The sequence below is a fragment of the Homarus americanus genome, unplaced genomic scaffold (genome assembly GCF_018991925.1).
Source record: "Homarus americanus isolate GMGI-L3 unplaced genomic scaffold, GMGI_Hamer_2.0 scaffold4896, whole genome shotgun sequence".
Taxonomy (NCBI): Eukaryota; Metazoa; Arthropoda; class Malacostraca; order Decapoda; family Nephropidae; genus Homarus; species Homarus americanus.
Window position 1 is genome coordinate 3,512,911 of NW_024749657.1, and position 16,792 is coordinate 3,529,702.

General features: G+C 36.7%; 1 protein-coding gene across 4 annotated transcripts in view; it reads right to left on the bottom strand.

Annotated features, from left to right (window-relative positions):
- The window catches only part of LOC121853396 (serine/threonine-protein kinase SIK3-like), a 37,887-nt gene continuing 21,095 nt past the window's right edge, over positions 1-16,792 (bottom strand). For 3 of the 4 annotated variants that reach the window (XM_042347461.1, XM_042347462.1, XM_042347465.1), the window contains 3 exons: positions 15,204-15,334; positions 5,501-5,798; positions 1-2,422 (listed from right to left, as the gene is read on the bottom strand). In XM_042347461.1, the coding sequence (XP_042203395.1) occupies positions 1,299-2,422; positions 5,501-5,798; positions 15,204-15,334 (1,553 nt within the window). In that variant the 3' untranslated portion in view covers positions 1-1,298. The remainder of the gene's footprint in view (positions 2,423-5,500; positions 5,799-15,203; positions 15,335-16,792) is intronic. The other variant, XM_042347464.1, reaches the window with a different exon arrangement.

A 16,792-nucleotide genomic window follows, 5' to 3' on the forward strand; every position in this document is an offset into this window, starting at 1 on the left:
AAAAAAAAATAAATAAATAAATAAACAAACACTAGGCCTGAACTTCATCAAGTAGAACACTGGCCTCAGGTTCATGAAGACTGAATACACTGTAACATCAAACCCATACCAGATAAAGTACTGGGGCCAGAGCCTCAAACACATGTTTACATTAAACTTTTCCCAGGAGTGGTGGTGTAAGACCCCATTTAATTATCTCACTTAAGTTACAGCACAAAGATGGCAGCTCAAAATGGTGTTGAAATTGCACTGAAACTTTACCTAGTTAGACGTGTTCTCTTATCCCCAATCAGAGGGAAAAATCATATATACATATATTTGAAAATCCAAATCCAGTATTGGTGTCAACTTCCTAAAGAATATTTAGACCTTGCAAGTGAAGCACCACCTGCTGTCACAAAATCTTTTAAGCGCTTGATATTCTTTATCAACAAAGTGACAACAGAATTTCAACATTATCCACGCTGTGAAGACTGACAATGATTAGATTTTGTGGACTTTTAAATGGTAATTCAGACACAAAGCCTTTATATTTCCTGCATACTTTTGGCATTTGATATACAAGAAATCTGAATAAAGAGTAGAATAACCACAACAATGGAATGCAGTCCAGAAGGCAACTTGTAGAGAATTAAATGGATATAATATGCACTTAAAATGCAGATACTTCTGCTCTGATCAGTAATGTCATTTTCAGTTAATAAGATTCTAAAAAGAAAATGATGGCTGTAAATCCTGAAAGACACTGAGAAATCCTTAATAACTATTTTAACATCTAAATGTGAAATACATTTCTATAATGTAACAACATACATACACAAACATAACTTATAAATGATACTAAATAGACAGGCATGAGAGTACCTTTGTAAAATTTGAAAAGATTAACATTCTATTTATGCAATCATAATCAATAACCAACAGAAGAAAAAATAAAGAATAATTAACAAAGAAGAAATACTAGTCTGGTTGAAATTTTCCTGTCTATTTAGAGAGATTAGAAATGGATTTTACTATTACAACAAATAAACAAGTCAGTAAGTGTTGCAATCAGAAAGTTGAAGCCTAAAATAGTGACACCATAAGGTTTATGTCCAGTTTTGTAAACAGGAAAACAAGTACAGTACTGCATTATGGGGCTGTGTTTGGTGTTGTCATTAGGAAAACAAGCCTTACCAAATACTTCGGGCTTCCATTTCCTGATTTCAACACACTTGTCGACAATTGCACTCACTCCACTCTGAAGTATCCGCATACACAAACACTTCCACATCACACACAGTAAATTACAGTCAATGTTAGGTTTTCATACAGTCAACTAGCTGTTGGCAGAGTTGCGTATACTGGTCCTCATCCCCAGACACTCTGCGCATCTTAAGGGCACGGGAGTCTGCCGCAGATCCCTCATGCACCTCTAAGTCCACTTGGGCCCCAGTTGGGTCCCTTATTGAGAGGCCACAGTCTCGAACCCCCTCCCGGATGATAGAAGGAGCTCGCCTCTCAAGAATATGCATTATACTTCCTACCAACTCTTGTTGTGCCATACCTGACCACTTTGTTGGAAGGGTCAGTAAAAAAGAGCCACTTCCAGTTTTAGGCAACTCCAATTCTATCACTCCACGTTCCATAAGGGGTGATCGATCCCCCGAGGGACTAACATCTATCATTTCTGTGTCACTTTCACCCATTCCACCATTGTGTAATGGAGGAAAGCTATGTCTGAACTCCACATTAGTAATAAGCATATGGTGCCGTGGGGTTCCTGTGATGGCATTTTGTCGCACCAAGTTTCGTTCATTGCGAACTCTGTGGACATTGTTGTTGTCCGTGGTTGTGGGTCTTCGTGATGCAAAACCACCGGCTGTTCCCCGCGTTATGGATGGCCCTTGTGTGTCATATTGGCCAACACATGGTAATGGCGAAGAGTCTAAACTTAAGCCTTTTGTTAACTGCTTGGAATATAAAGGGATGTGGTCTGAAGGTGGAGGTGAATGAAAAGGCAAGGAATCCATATCATCTGACACATCAGGTGAAGAGTCTGACGACGACCCAAAAATCACCTGATCCCCACTCGTATCGGTTATGGAAATCTGAGGGTTTTGAGTAAATGTGTGCGTGTTCCGAGGTACACGATGAGAGATGTGGCATCCTCTTGGAGGTTCCTCTCGAATACTATCCAACCCAAGTGGTGGGGGCGAGGCCCCTGACCGTGGTATGAGGCCTGGTGGTGGCGGTGACAGGGGTGCACCTGGGCTTAACAAAGACACTGGAGATGCAGGCTGAGGTGACAACACCAGAGGAGGTGACTGGCGATGTGATGGGCTACGAAGACCAGCAGGTGAGGATGGGGGATGGAGGTGCAGTCGACTCAAACTGAGTGCTGTGCCCTCTATGCTACTCCCACTGTGGTGTAGCGGGGAACCTGCAATAAGGTGTAAAATAACAATTCACAGTACAGTATATACTGGTATACCTGATATTTCACATATCTTCAAAAAAAAATAAAAACTAATGGTTTACAAATAATCCTGATTTAAGAAGATAATTAAATGATTATGATGAAATCAGGCCTATATTCAAAAAGTGCTCAAGTTACTAATGAGAATATAGTGTATGTGAAAACAGAGGCTCAATTTAAATGTTGAAAGAGTAGGGGAATTGACAAGAAGGTATCAAGTACCAGAAAATATACAGGTGTGTGTGTTATTCATATTAAGACGTCTATAGAGTGTAATGTGATGTTGAGATAGGAAGCCCTGTTCAAAGCTAAGAAAGTGGCTGGATATTGAGATTAAATGCCCTCTAACCCTGACTAGCTTAATCTGGAGTGGGGTCCAGGACCAGCCATATGTATCCCCAGCCCGGGAGAAAACAACCAAAATCCAGTTAGTATGAGGGAAAGTTTGTGTAACTCGGGGGCTGCCACTGTGGGGATACAGATGAGTAACTCAAGAACTGCCTCTGAGGAAGCAGCAGAAGTGTCTAAAAACTATGAATAGTGTACAGTACATATAGTCAATGAAATTAGCAGTGAATAAATAACCTCCGCTCCCTCCACTTTTGGCGGCTTACACTGTGTGTCGTACAATCACCTCCTGCCTCAACCACCTCAAGACTTAACTGACTCATGATAATTTAATAATTAATAAGTACAGTACCTGTACTTTGTTATCAACATGTACTATGTGCTTATATTTTTCATCAAAAGACATAATAGTACAGTAACAAAGTACAGGGGGGGTATACCATACAAAATTAAACTTTTATAAGGTAACAACTAAACTCTACTGACAATAACTAAATCCTACAATGAAAACTAATAATTCTAGTTATAGCCAAATCCTGCAAGTAATCCACAACTTACATGTTAAAACCAAAATCTACACTGAAAAACCACATCATATTAAAAACACAAATCCTACTGTTAAATTCCTATTCTAGTTGTTAAAGGCATCTCCTACCAATTAAAGCCAAGTCCTACCGCTTAAACGACAACCTATTCCTAAACATTAAAACCAGATCCTACCGGTACTAAACAGGTCTGCTACCGTCCACAGGTCTGCTACATCCAAAAGGTTACAATGGGTGACTCCCTATCACTCAAAATAATAGGTAAATTAAATCACTGCAAACACCAACAAGTTAAATGGAAGAAGCCATTATCAGTTAAACAGGCCCCTAACCAAAGCACTACTACAGCAGGGCCACCATTTAAGCCACAAGGGTACAAGTGTAAAACAGTTTTAAGGAGTTAGTTGCCTTTTTCAGGGAGTACATGAACACATTACGGGTTAATCCCAAAGGTGGCACACTGACTACTGTATCAGAGTAAGGGTCTTGATAAGGGATTAAATTATAAAGCATCTCGGTGAGTAGAGTATAACGGCACGAGGAAATGTTACAAGGGCTAACTATGTAACTGTGACAAGGGACAACAGACACCTCCTCTGTGCCACAGCTGCCTGCAGGGAGAAGAAACATCAAGTGAGGATGTGTTGCTAGACTAAATGTAGAAATAAAATAAAAATGGAACAAGTAACGATGCACCTATGCCTTAAATAATTCAAATCAATCAATCAATCAATCAGTGATGAATCTCAAATAATATCACGGTACACTTTTGCCATAAAAATAAATAATTAAACTAGTGTAATTAAATCAATGATACTTCTAATGAGAGGTGAAGTCTTGTTATCTTAAATAAATAAACTTAACCTAATCAAAGACAAATCTAAAAATAAAAACACCAATTCATAATAATATTTCTTTTAAAATTAACTGTAACTTGAAAGTAAAACAAATTTCAAGGAAAAGATGCTAAACATAGAGCATATAACAAAATAAAAATATAATGCCAGATATGTACAATCATCATCACACACACACACACATTGTCAGGTACAAAAGATAATGCCTTCAGAAAAAGATAATCACCTCAAGGACAAAATGACATGACAATTAGAACTGTTTCTCGTCAAAATTATCTATCATACTCAACAAATGTGTGTGAACATAACAACACATCAATGGTAAAGAAGTAAACAATGTTATATGGTAACAAAACAAACACAGGGTCAGAGAGATACCTTGTACTTCCTTTGTTACCATATAACCTTTGTCTAAATGAAACTTACTCAAATACAACAATACAGTAATGTATAACTGTTAGTAAAGGAGTGCAACATAGTAGTAGTAATAATAATAAAAAAAAAAACTTTCTTCTATGGCCCATTATAGTCGCTTGTTACTTGATCCGAGAGATTTCACGACAAAGAGAAAGTTGTGCAGATTAGCAGTGCCCGGCATGCCTGGACTAGGGGGCTGCACAAGTGACTTTTTCATGTCCATGTGCCCTGGCACTTGCCCGGCAGACAAGCTATTATTTTCTGGTAAATACCGCCACTGACACCATTTACAAGGACACAAGTGATGTGTGCGTTGATACACAATAAAGTCAAGATGTTCATTTAACCTTTCCCCTAAAAAAATCCAGGCAATCAAATTATCTCCAAAACCTTGTCAGGGCAAGTAAAAAAAAATATCCAGGCAATTAAATGTTCCACATAATCTGCACAGACTGGCAAAGAGTATGTCAAAGATGACACAAACTAAACAAAGCACACAAAGGAATTTGTACACCTCACTAGATAAAGGATGAACCTTACAAACTTTCCACTTCAAGCTATATTTGTTATTTAGTTCACCTAGTAAGTCAATGATTTGATTTGTAATACACAAGAAACGCAAAGCAATATGAATCTAATAAGAACAAAATCCAACTTGTTCAATCTTCCAATAGCACCTTCATTGAGGGAATACTTGTATAAAGAAGTAAACACTGTAGCTGATAACGAGGACTAAATCAAATATTAAAGCAACTGCTGAAGCCAGACTAGTCTTACAAAAGAGAGTACCACCAATAATAGGATGCTCTAACAAAAAACTTTCCCCAAAACAAATATCGAAATGAACAGAACATAAATACCATATTCATAATTACTTGGTATTGACGGTGGTGTGGTCGGTGGAACTGGTGGAGAGGGTGTTGGTGAGATCAAGGGGATGCTCTGTTGGTGATGAGGGCTTGGTGACGGGGGGAGCGGGGACCGGCAAGGTGAACCCCCAGCTATGGACCCCCCAAGCATGGCTGTTGGTGGACAGGGGGACATGATCCCCGGTACAGGTGAGCCCCCTCCGTGTGGGCACGACGTTGGAGAAGATGCGGCTCCCATCCGATGGAGAGAGTGACCCCGCTGAAGTTCTGCCTGCATGGCCGCATCGGTCACTCCGCTGTGCTTCTGCTCAAGGACAACAATACCAAAATGAGCCATTCATAATCATGATATTCTATCAATAGTTAAAATATTTTTATGAAATGAAACATAAACAATGCACTTCAACAAAAACCACATCTTTCTACAAAACAAATATAAAAATAATTTCAACAAATATTTATAACCAACTTATTTAATTTAAATAACCTTCTTCCATTATGATACGTGAACTAATTCCATCCCCCAAGATTTGGTTTTCTACAAGTGCAGCATATAAAGTACCGTAAAACAGTGAGACTTTAGGCAGTAAGTTAAAGAATTCCCTCTATTGTATCTCTTAAGTTAAATTGTAATTCACCACCTCAAAGAACACACTGATACCTACTTTACCAGTGGTTAACACCTTGCAATACAGTTCAATAATGTCTGATGTTTATCAACCTGTCAATACACTACTTGCTACTCAATATAAATTATTTTTACATCATTCAGCTTTTTTACATTCCTCAATCATTTAAAAAAAAAATTCTGACAAAAGAATGCCTTCCAGTCTTTGTTTGCATGTCCCCATTCCTCAATATTTCTTTCACACTTACTGAATTTAAGAGACCAAGCTTTAAAATTTCTGATATTACATATACAGTATTGTTTACTGTACTTGGGTTACCTCAGTGTGCAGTGGGTGAAGGTGCTATGTCTGTTTATCCTCATCATCAAAATCCACAACACCAGTTGGTACTACAGTGAGCCACTAGCATTACAATAAGCATACACAGCACTTGAATAGAACAGGACATCTCAAATCAGTCCTGTTTTTACAAAGTCAAAAGTTGGAAAGAACATGACTGAAATTATGAAACTGCTTTCCAACACATCTTTGTAACTACGTATCAGTACGCTGTACATATACAATACAGGTATAGAGAAAAGGTGAAGAAACTTCCCTTATACAATAGTGAACAAATGCTTCTGCCTCTGTACAACTATAAGCTAAAGTTGAACCAGTAATACAGTTTTCAAAATACAGTAACTTGTAAATCTGTTCACTATTTACCATGAAAATGTTAGCTCCCACTACATGATAATCAATACAATATCTATTCTGCTGAACATTTTCATATTTTAACAAATATCAAATTGTCAAATTTTTTATTCTCAAACAAAAATAATAAAAAAATAAAGACTTGTCAAAATTAGAAGTGTAATATGACTTTACCAATGGCCAGTTGGTATCATATTACTCGAGCAGATGCAAACTGAAGAGAAATTCCACGGATTCCTCTCCACCCATATTTACCTGAATACGTATGTTCATTTTACTGATACCATTTCTTTAAATTAAGCAACAGAGGAGATACCTGAGTTGGGCAGTTAATCACAGTTTCCTTCTGATATATACTGTATTGTTAAAGTAATTTTGTTACGATTATTGTTACCGACTAGAGGTGCTTCAACTGCCAGGTTTCATGAGCACTTTTCTCCTGATCTAATTTCTAAATCCACACAACTTTTAACAGCAATTCAATACAATATTAACTTACTACCAAAAGTCATCACCACCGTCCTGCTGTGATCCTATTTTACGGAAGAATAACTCCCTACAGTACTGGATGTACGGTACGTGCCAACACACAAGAATAAATGAGTTAAATGGCAAATGAATACTTGTTAAACTACTAAGAGCAAAATAGATATTAATTAAAATAGATTACAGTTACAAGAAATAGTAAATATCAATGAATTACCTTTAAATGTATTTTTTTTCCTCTCATCTGACATTATACTACCTCATAGACATGAAACAAACTTAACAACAAGCAAACATATAAAACAGCCTACCAGTTAACAGTTAACCAATTAACAATAAGCAGCTCACAAAAATGCTAAGTACTGTATCTCACAAAGAACATGTGCAATTATTCGTGCAGTCTCAATACTGTACTGTACCCCTTCTCCTGTACATAGATCATATCCTTTGGTGAGGAAAAAATATTAACGAGAAGGACTATGTAAGGATTTTCCTCCTTTGTTTACTGAACACTTTCTCCTAAGATACTCGTCTTGCTTCTTCATAAAAAAAAAAACTCTTCCCAGGACGCAGTAGTATACAACTACAGTACACCAAATCAGTTTATATTCTTTCAATGACAATATACTGTACAGTATATGCAACTTCCACCCACCACCTTACCCATTTCAAGGTTGCCTTTATCTTGGAAGCTCTCACCACCTGGTAGCCTCTATCGTATCCTTGGGGGAATCCACAGAAATGGAAAATCGGGAAAGTGGCTAATTCGCCCTGTGTTCTACAGTATATGCCTCCTATAAAATCCACCGATATATTGACACCAGCTTGTAGGTCACCACAACAACCCTACCATACTGCTGTATATAAACACTATTCCTGATTATTGTATTTTTATCTGAAAGGAAATTATGTGTATCATTCATCAAACTCTGACAACATTACACTCAAGGGCAAAGATTGTTGATGTTTTACAGTGAAACATCCATATAACGGACTTTTCACTTTATATAATCCATTAGACGGGGGGTTTCACATTAATGGACCCTCAATATAACAGACTTTCATATCTATATACAGTAGTTCGTTATATGGAGGTTAAGAGAAGCAGCCATTTAGAGAGAAATTCATCAACATTTAAGAATCAGGGCCTAAAAGTTTCCCAGGGACAGTACATTTGAATAAAATAATGCCTCTGGTAGAATACTTTTTGAGAGTAAAACTGATGTATAAAAACAAAAACAAAAAAACAATATGCAAGATAAAACAATTGAAGACTACAACACGGACCAATATAACTGTTGTATACCTACAATATTTTACTATAACCCTGAATCTAAGCACTTTATTTCATTTACCTTCAGAAACATCATCAGTATATAAAAAAAAAAACATTGAGAAAAAATATTAACTAATACTGTACCTACAACACACTAATGAAAAACAAGAAGAGGGATTTTTCCTTAGTTTAAATCTCTCACACACACTGGATTTCTTTAAACTTTTATTTCTTGTTTGTTCCCCACTTGTATTCCCTTACTAGTGACGGTAATAGCTGGAATCAAGAACTACACAAACTTTCCCTTATTCACGGTCATTTATTCTTTACTGTAACAAGGACCTACCCATAACATTTCTTACAGCAACAACAATTCTCAGAAGAGTAAAGATATGCTGACAAATATTAATGGTAGACAAGATACTGTAATACCAGACTACATTCCATCACTCACATTGATCAAATATTGCCTGTAAATTGTAATAAGTTGCAACCACATATAAATTATGAAAAGATCAAGTAAACAGAAATGTGTTGTTGAATGCAACCACAAACTTTAGTTGGAATATACTGAAGCTGATAAACATGTGGATGGAGATTAAGGAGGGGTATACAACACCAAACACTAATCTGACCCAATTCTATACCATCTTAGTAGTTAGTTTCAGCTTTTAATAATGCTTACGGCTGATTCTGAAACCTGACTAATTGTATCAATGTAGATGTAATTTGTTGCTTTAAGACAATGCGAGGGCGGCTACCCAAGGAATCAATGGTACACCGATCTAAATTTACTACAACAATGACTTGTCCCCTTTTCCAAAATGGTACAGAATTTAGCACAAAGTGTGACTATATCTTCTTCTCCAACTAACACAAACATATCCATACATTCTAAACAGCCAATACTGTATTGTTTTACTTTAGCAAGTCTTTTCTCAGTATGATGCAGGGTGGTCAAGAGTGAAGGGGAACCTAAGCCTCTTCTGTAATTTGTTGTCATGAACTCTGCTACGGTGTTCCCCTTCCATAACATTGCCCCAAGATTTATGTTCCTCATGTCTTACTGTTCAAATCTTATTGTCTTTTTTATATCTTCAACATTTGCAGCTTTCTCCAAAAAAAATAAATAAATAAAAATTCATGTCACTAACTTCTTCCATGGATCTCAAATAATTTAAAAGAAGAGCAATATGGAACTGACAATCGAATCACACACAGTCACAAAGGATCCTACTCACCCTATTAGTGAGACCCCCGCACAGGCACATCAACATTCCAGAGAAAATATGAACACTTCACCAATACCACTTTGATAGGTTGATGAGCTATGCTGTTCACATTCAACTGGACAGGTACAGAAAGGCTTCTAAAAGGAATTATTACTATACTGTAGGTCTCCTGCATCTTTGCCTGAATCTAGTGAGACAAAATTTCTGTAACATGGACATTACGGAATACAGGTATTTCCCATTACACACTTCTCAATGAGTAACTAGTTTCTTCATCGCTATTACGTTGGTAATTTGCAATACTGTATAAGATTATCAAAAGACTGGGTTTAAAAGTACAAAATAATAAAAGATGCATCTGGTTTATGATATGATGGCAAAAATTTGAATGGAACTATTCTCTGGGAATCTTTGGCAATCTTATTAGGAATTTCTGCCGAGACCTTTTGCCCAGTTCATTTGACACAAAAATTATGTAATAATCTTCGTTTCAAACAGTTAATCTATGTGCAAAGTTTCAGTGAAGTTGGTCCACATTTCTAAAATACAGCAACATTCTTGAAGAACTTCTGCTCCCAACATGTACACACATTTCATTCAAACAGAATAATTTAGATTTATTCTTAACTAGATAAAATAGACAAGTGACAGCAGAGAACCCACTCATTAGATCAGTTACACATAAAGCAGGAAATATGGCCACTTATAGCCTTAAGCCATTGACAGACTTCCTCAACACTGTGCTTAAGAAGAAACGTATTAACTTTAAATGACTCGCAAACACAAAGCTCACTCAACTGATACCAATCATCAGACGATAAATAAAGATGCCCCTTGTTGAGCATGTCGGTGATACTGATAATACGTACTAAATTTTCTGCAAGTGGATGTATCCACTGTAGCAAAACAAGCTAATTTACATTTATGCTCCGACACACTGTCTCCCTCAAAGCCTCAGCCATCTGTAGATTACAGCCAAGATATTCTGCTAACAATAATCACCTATCTGTACTTGAGGAAGTCTGCAAGTATCTTGCAGGTGTAGTTGTGCAGGAGTTCTCATTCCTCAAGAGACTGACAACACCCACAGTCTCTCCCATGTTTTATTTATATCTAAATATACATATATATTGCAATATAAACTACCTTTTAGTCATCAGAATTGACAAATTACCCTGAAAAATTCAAAATTTGAATCACTGTCTGACTTGATGGCAACAGTGCAAACACTACAACTTTAAACAGTAAGCAGTGTCTACAGATAAGTTTCAATGCATAATAAAACAGTGTGGACATCTACCTCTGTATGAAGGATTAACACCGATAAGCGTAGGCCGTACACCGTCATGCAACATCACCATTCAACACCCCCAAACAAGTGCTCGTCCACATGCTAATTTAGGTGATACATTTATGTAATTCCTTCCTGACTTTCTCCTTCAATAGGTACTTGATCTTAAACCAAAATGAGTTGTTGACTTCATAAAAAAAATAAATAAAAAAAAAAAAAAAGATAAAAGAAAATATAAATTACAGCAGATATTTTGCAAATTATCCGTAGCTCATTCTGATTTAGAAAGACAGCACCTAACCTCTGCCCTACATGATTGACAGTGAATGTAAACACAAAGTTTTAATAACACAAGATATGACGGCAACACAACGTACGTGTTACCGAGGTATCTGGTACACTGAACATATAATGTTAGGAGTAACATTAACCCTTTTGTCCACCATGGGGTTCATACTGTGTGTGTGTGCCTAATACTGGGTTAAACATCACTTGAAAACACCTTGAAGGCCTGCCATCAGAGAATGCCAAATAGGAAAGGTCAAATACAACATAATGAGCTTTAAAATTCTGTCGAGCATGAAAATTATATATCATTCTCTTTATGTTTGATCCTAGAGAGATACAAACACTGGTAAGGATTGAATATTCGATTACTGCATCTATGGACCAACGAGGTCGTAAATTAGAATCTCAAAACTGATGCAGCTAAGCAGTGTGCTGGATGTTATACTAATTCAAAACTGTATTTTCTTATCCAACCGGCCTTAAAATTCTTCCCATTCTAAAAGACATCCAACCGTGTTCCAATGGTAAAAAATTTTCTGGCCAAATTTAGGACTTGTTTGTGAGGTTGTGACAGAAAATAATAGCCCTCGTGAGCCCATCCACCAAGTTTTTTTTAATGAACACACTGGCACGTATATGCTTGTTTAACCCTAAATTTGGTTCACTTAATGTGCAAAAAATAATAATAATTTAGGCCATATTCATATCATTATTGAATGTAACTATGTGCTCTCTAGTTGATGTGAGACAGTAAGCAGTCAGTTCATCATTACATATGGTTGTGTGAATACTAGAGAAAATGTAAAATTAACACCCATATGATAGTTTACCTACAGTATTTCAAAGGTAAAAGCCAAATTTAACAGGATTAACTCACAGATGAGATAAAGCAATGAAGATAATATTATCATAGGAATAAAAAGTTCTAAAGCACTTCAAGGTTTTACCCTCCGAGATGTCTCCAGTTACCACATTAAGGGGTTGAAGATGAAGACATTTCTTACTTGGCACTTTAATGACAGGACCAGCCTCTCACCATGATACCTCTCCTCCCCCTACAATAGTGTATCAATTCTGTCTTTATTAGATGACATCAGCATGAATAAACGTCAAAGTGTGTACTGAGGGGATATGAAGATGCAATACCCATTTACAAACAATACTGGCCAAGTTTTCAAAGTATGCTTGAAGTTGTAGAATTTCTGTTTAATAAGACACGAAACATTCTAATACCTGGCGACTGTTTTAGAGTAATGGGCTAAGTGCTACAAGGACACCAAGGTAGGTTATTCTACGTTCTCTTTATGGCCCCTGGACAAAACCTTCAAGCATCACTTGAAAACTGGGTCCGTTTCCGCTGCCGTCACATTGTATACACTGCTGAACCATTTCCCAGCCTAGTCTACCTGCCACTAATGGGGCTGAACTGGGCATACGGTCACGACTGGCCACTGATGAGCCAGTTAGAGGAGCACCACAAAGAGCACAACCAGATACAGGAGACCCAGTTCGAATACTAGAGGGTGGCCATAACCGGGAGCGGGACTGGCTTCGCGCGATACATCCCTGTAAGTGGAGCATCGCTCAAGAAACAAAACAATCTTGACTTATCGCCAGCGGAAAATCTTCTTCATGCATGTACAAAAAATGTATCAACTTTATGAGCACCAACTTACCACACTGGATGTCCTATTAGCCTGTATGAGCATATCATTCCTCGTGTGCCTTATTGAGCTTCACACCTCACTTTTACTTTAGACTGAATAAGTTTATGAGTATTAAAAATAATAATAAGATTCATAAAACCTAAATTTGCAACCAGTAAAGAGGTATAGTCTTATGGATAAAATCAAAATAAATAAATAAAATACAGTATATAGAAATAAACATTATTTCCTTTTCATTTGTAAAAGAAAAATAATTTGTCCGTGGAAGTTGGAATCATTTTTAAAAAAATGATACATCAACCACAGATACTTCATGATATAGTATATAAATAAATATACAAATAACTCAAACTTAAGTACTATACTGACAAGTTAACAGGACAATAACATAAACTCCACTTCCATCCAGTTAGTCATCACCAGCACAGAGCCAACCCCGTAGTCTTAAACACCCCTTTCTGTCGACAGGTGTCTCTTGGTGTTGACACCCAGTTTTAAGAATTTAGAGTCACGAAGGACACTACACTATAGTGCTCAACAAGAAGGTGTGGGGTGGTAAAATGAGCTAATTCCAACATTATAAGTTAGTTTAACTGCCATACCTCCCTGACAAGTGCTATAATGCAGTGTCCTTCGCTATTAAAATTTTTAAAACTTTGGTTGTCAACACGAAGGCCACCGTCAATGGAAAGGAATGTTTAAAACTATGTGGCCAAGCCTTTACCCCAGATAAAACTGTTACAACTTTAACACCTCACAACACAAGGATAATACACAACAGTAGTGTTTCAAATATTTCCTGAAGAATTTCCACTGACAGTGAAAATACCTGTACAGAAGATACAATTGTATGTACCTACACTAACATGAATCCATCAAGAAATATTCATTAATGAGAGAACAAGACTGCCTCATGAAGCTCAAATAACCCAAAAAGATTATTACAAGATAAAAATTGAAGGAGGGAGAGCATAAATATGACTAGACAACAACCTCACCTGATATATCCAAACAAACCCAGGGATTTGGCACCATCTTTGAATCGGTTCCTAGCCCAAACAAGTAACAACACCTGGGGAGTCTGAGCCACATGGAAATAGTTTCTGCCAGTAAAAGGAATATCAATCCTATATTTCTAACTCAGGTTCTTTACCACTTGGCTCTTGAAATTCAAAGCTGACTAGACATGAAGGAAGAGGAGGTACTGTACTAGGAACACTGTAGGATAACCCTGACAAACACTGACACCCTGTATTATAAGAGGTCACCTAATAAATGACACAGCAAGCCCTAAACTGATGATTTCTGACAAGTGCTAGAGAACATACATCCGGTGGGTTTATCTTCACTCAGCCCCCTTATCAATTTAGGAGAACCCAACACAAATCCTGCAGCACCCCATCTCCTTGACTAAAAAAAATAGGATATAATTATTTTATCGTTATTAAGGCTTCCATCATAATTAAAAAAATTATAAACGAGGTGTAATAAAAAGAAATTAATGATAAATAACAACAAAACAAAAGATTAAAAATATAAGATTAAACATAATAATACATCAAGTCAAAGGTGAATTAAATCTTTCTACTTATATCAAAACTTATTACCTTTTACTTCCCAAAAACTTAAGTCATTTCTGCTCTTGGTAATAACAGTGACCCAGAAAGACCTGGTGCTCCTCCCTGTGAGTACAAGTCCAACATGGAGAATAAAATATATAACATTACAGTACCAAGAAACAATGGGGGTAGTGGAAATTTTTAAACTGCATACATACTCTTAATTAAAAAACCACTTATCATTTATCTACAAACTATAAAAACTCAACCTGATGGTACTAGATTTAGTTTTTTCATTCCTACAAGCTCTTACCCTGCAACATAGTGTACAGGGAGAGGGCTTGTAGTACCGAAGAAACTAAATGAAGTATAGTAGTTGATATGAGACAAACCACTGCAAGAGACGGTGTTGTACCCCTCACTCAACAAAACCATCTAGTAAAGACACTTAAGATCCAAGCCAGGCCTGCAACTAGTCAACTATTAGTGAATATTGATAAAAAAAAAAAGATAACAGTCAAATAAAATAAAACATGATACCATTATAAGCATTCAAAAACAAGTGACCCAGAGAGTTGAGAGAGATACCTGAAGTTGTTGGAATTCTTGATTTATGTTAGAGAGGCTGAAGGTGGCAGAGTCTGACGCGCGTCGTACAGTGTTTCCTGGAGAGTACCGATCAGAGGTGAGATATATGGAATCCTTATAGTTGTCTCGACCTGTAAAAGCCCAAAATATGTCTAATTATTGGGGAAAGATATGAGCCAGACATGAACTAGACATCATTCCTTGTACTATCTTTACAGAATTAAACTTATACTGAAGTAGCACTTTATAGGGAGAGACAAGTCCAATAAGTGAGTCTCCTACTTTCTTTGCAGTTAATATTATTCTCATACATTGTTATAAATTTATTAATACACAAAATTATCAACAAAAGTTATCAATTTCTAAGGATGGTTTATACAAGTGTCAGGCAAAGTGATCATATCTGACCAAGTCACTTATCCTCAAAAGGTTAAACACCAACACCTGCTAAAACACACAACCTTTGTGTGTGTCAACTACAGCAAAATATGATACATTAGTTAAGTTATAATGTACACAATGTTTATGTCAGTAAAATCTAACTTTTGATCAATAATTATATACAGTAAGGAACAAACTGGTGTGTTCATTTTTTACAGCTAAGTTAAAATGTTGAGAGATCAATGACAAAGTTGTTTACAACATGAGTCTTACTGTCCTAAGGGGAGGAATTTTTCACATAGTACACAGTAGTCAAATATGTCAATCTATGAGTCCATTAATACAATTCAGCAGTAAATGTATGTTTACTTTTGTGTCATTTTTGTGAACTTGTTTCCTCTACAATACAGGTGGGATGGAATTAAATGTAAATAAATACTCTCCCTTTATCCACTATAATTCACTCTGTAACTGCTGTAATAGATAATGAATGACATCAAATAAAGAGGAAGTGTGTGTGTTTTCACTTGATCCAGGCCATCCTGCCTCTGTATACCCAATGAAATAGTTTCAAAACTTTTACTGCCTTACTTTTATATTGCAGAGGCCAAAGTCAGCAAAAGTTAGAAGGTATTCAAATCAACTTTGCACAGTAAAACAGCTTTACATTGTAACTGGGTGAGCTGCAGCAGGCTCCTGTGATCTTGAGCAAAATATCACATGGATAACCCTCTTGGATTAAGCTGCATGTGAATGGTGAGCATCTGGGTGGTTTCAATTCCCAAGATCTTAGTTCTTTGTGTCTTTAGGTTGTAGTGAAGTTTAGACCCCAAGGAATACTATGTACTGTAAATAGTGATCACCATACAATGAATTTCAAGGGTGGTGACATTCATATATAGTAGTATGTACAGTGTCATGGGATTGAGAGAAAACATCATCATCGCTGGGATACTGTACAGCGAAGTCTATAGTGATAAACAACTAAATAGAATTACAGATAAAGAATTGGACAGAATGATAATCATACTGGATAGTGATAGATAGACTGGACAGAGTGATTAATAAACAAGTGGATAAATATATGAATTGTTCTATAACAAAATAGCAAACGGGGAAGCATCTCATCCCCACGCACAACTATTCACTGTTCCCACACGAGAGCTTCCGGGGGGGTGAAAGGGGGGCAGGAAATCCAAGCAAGTTGC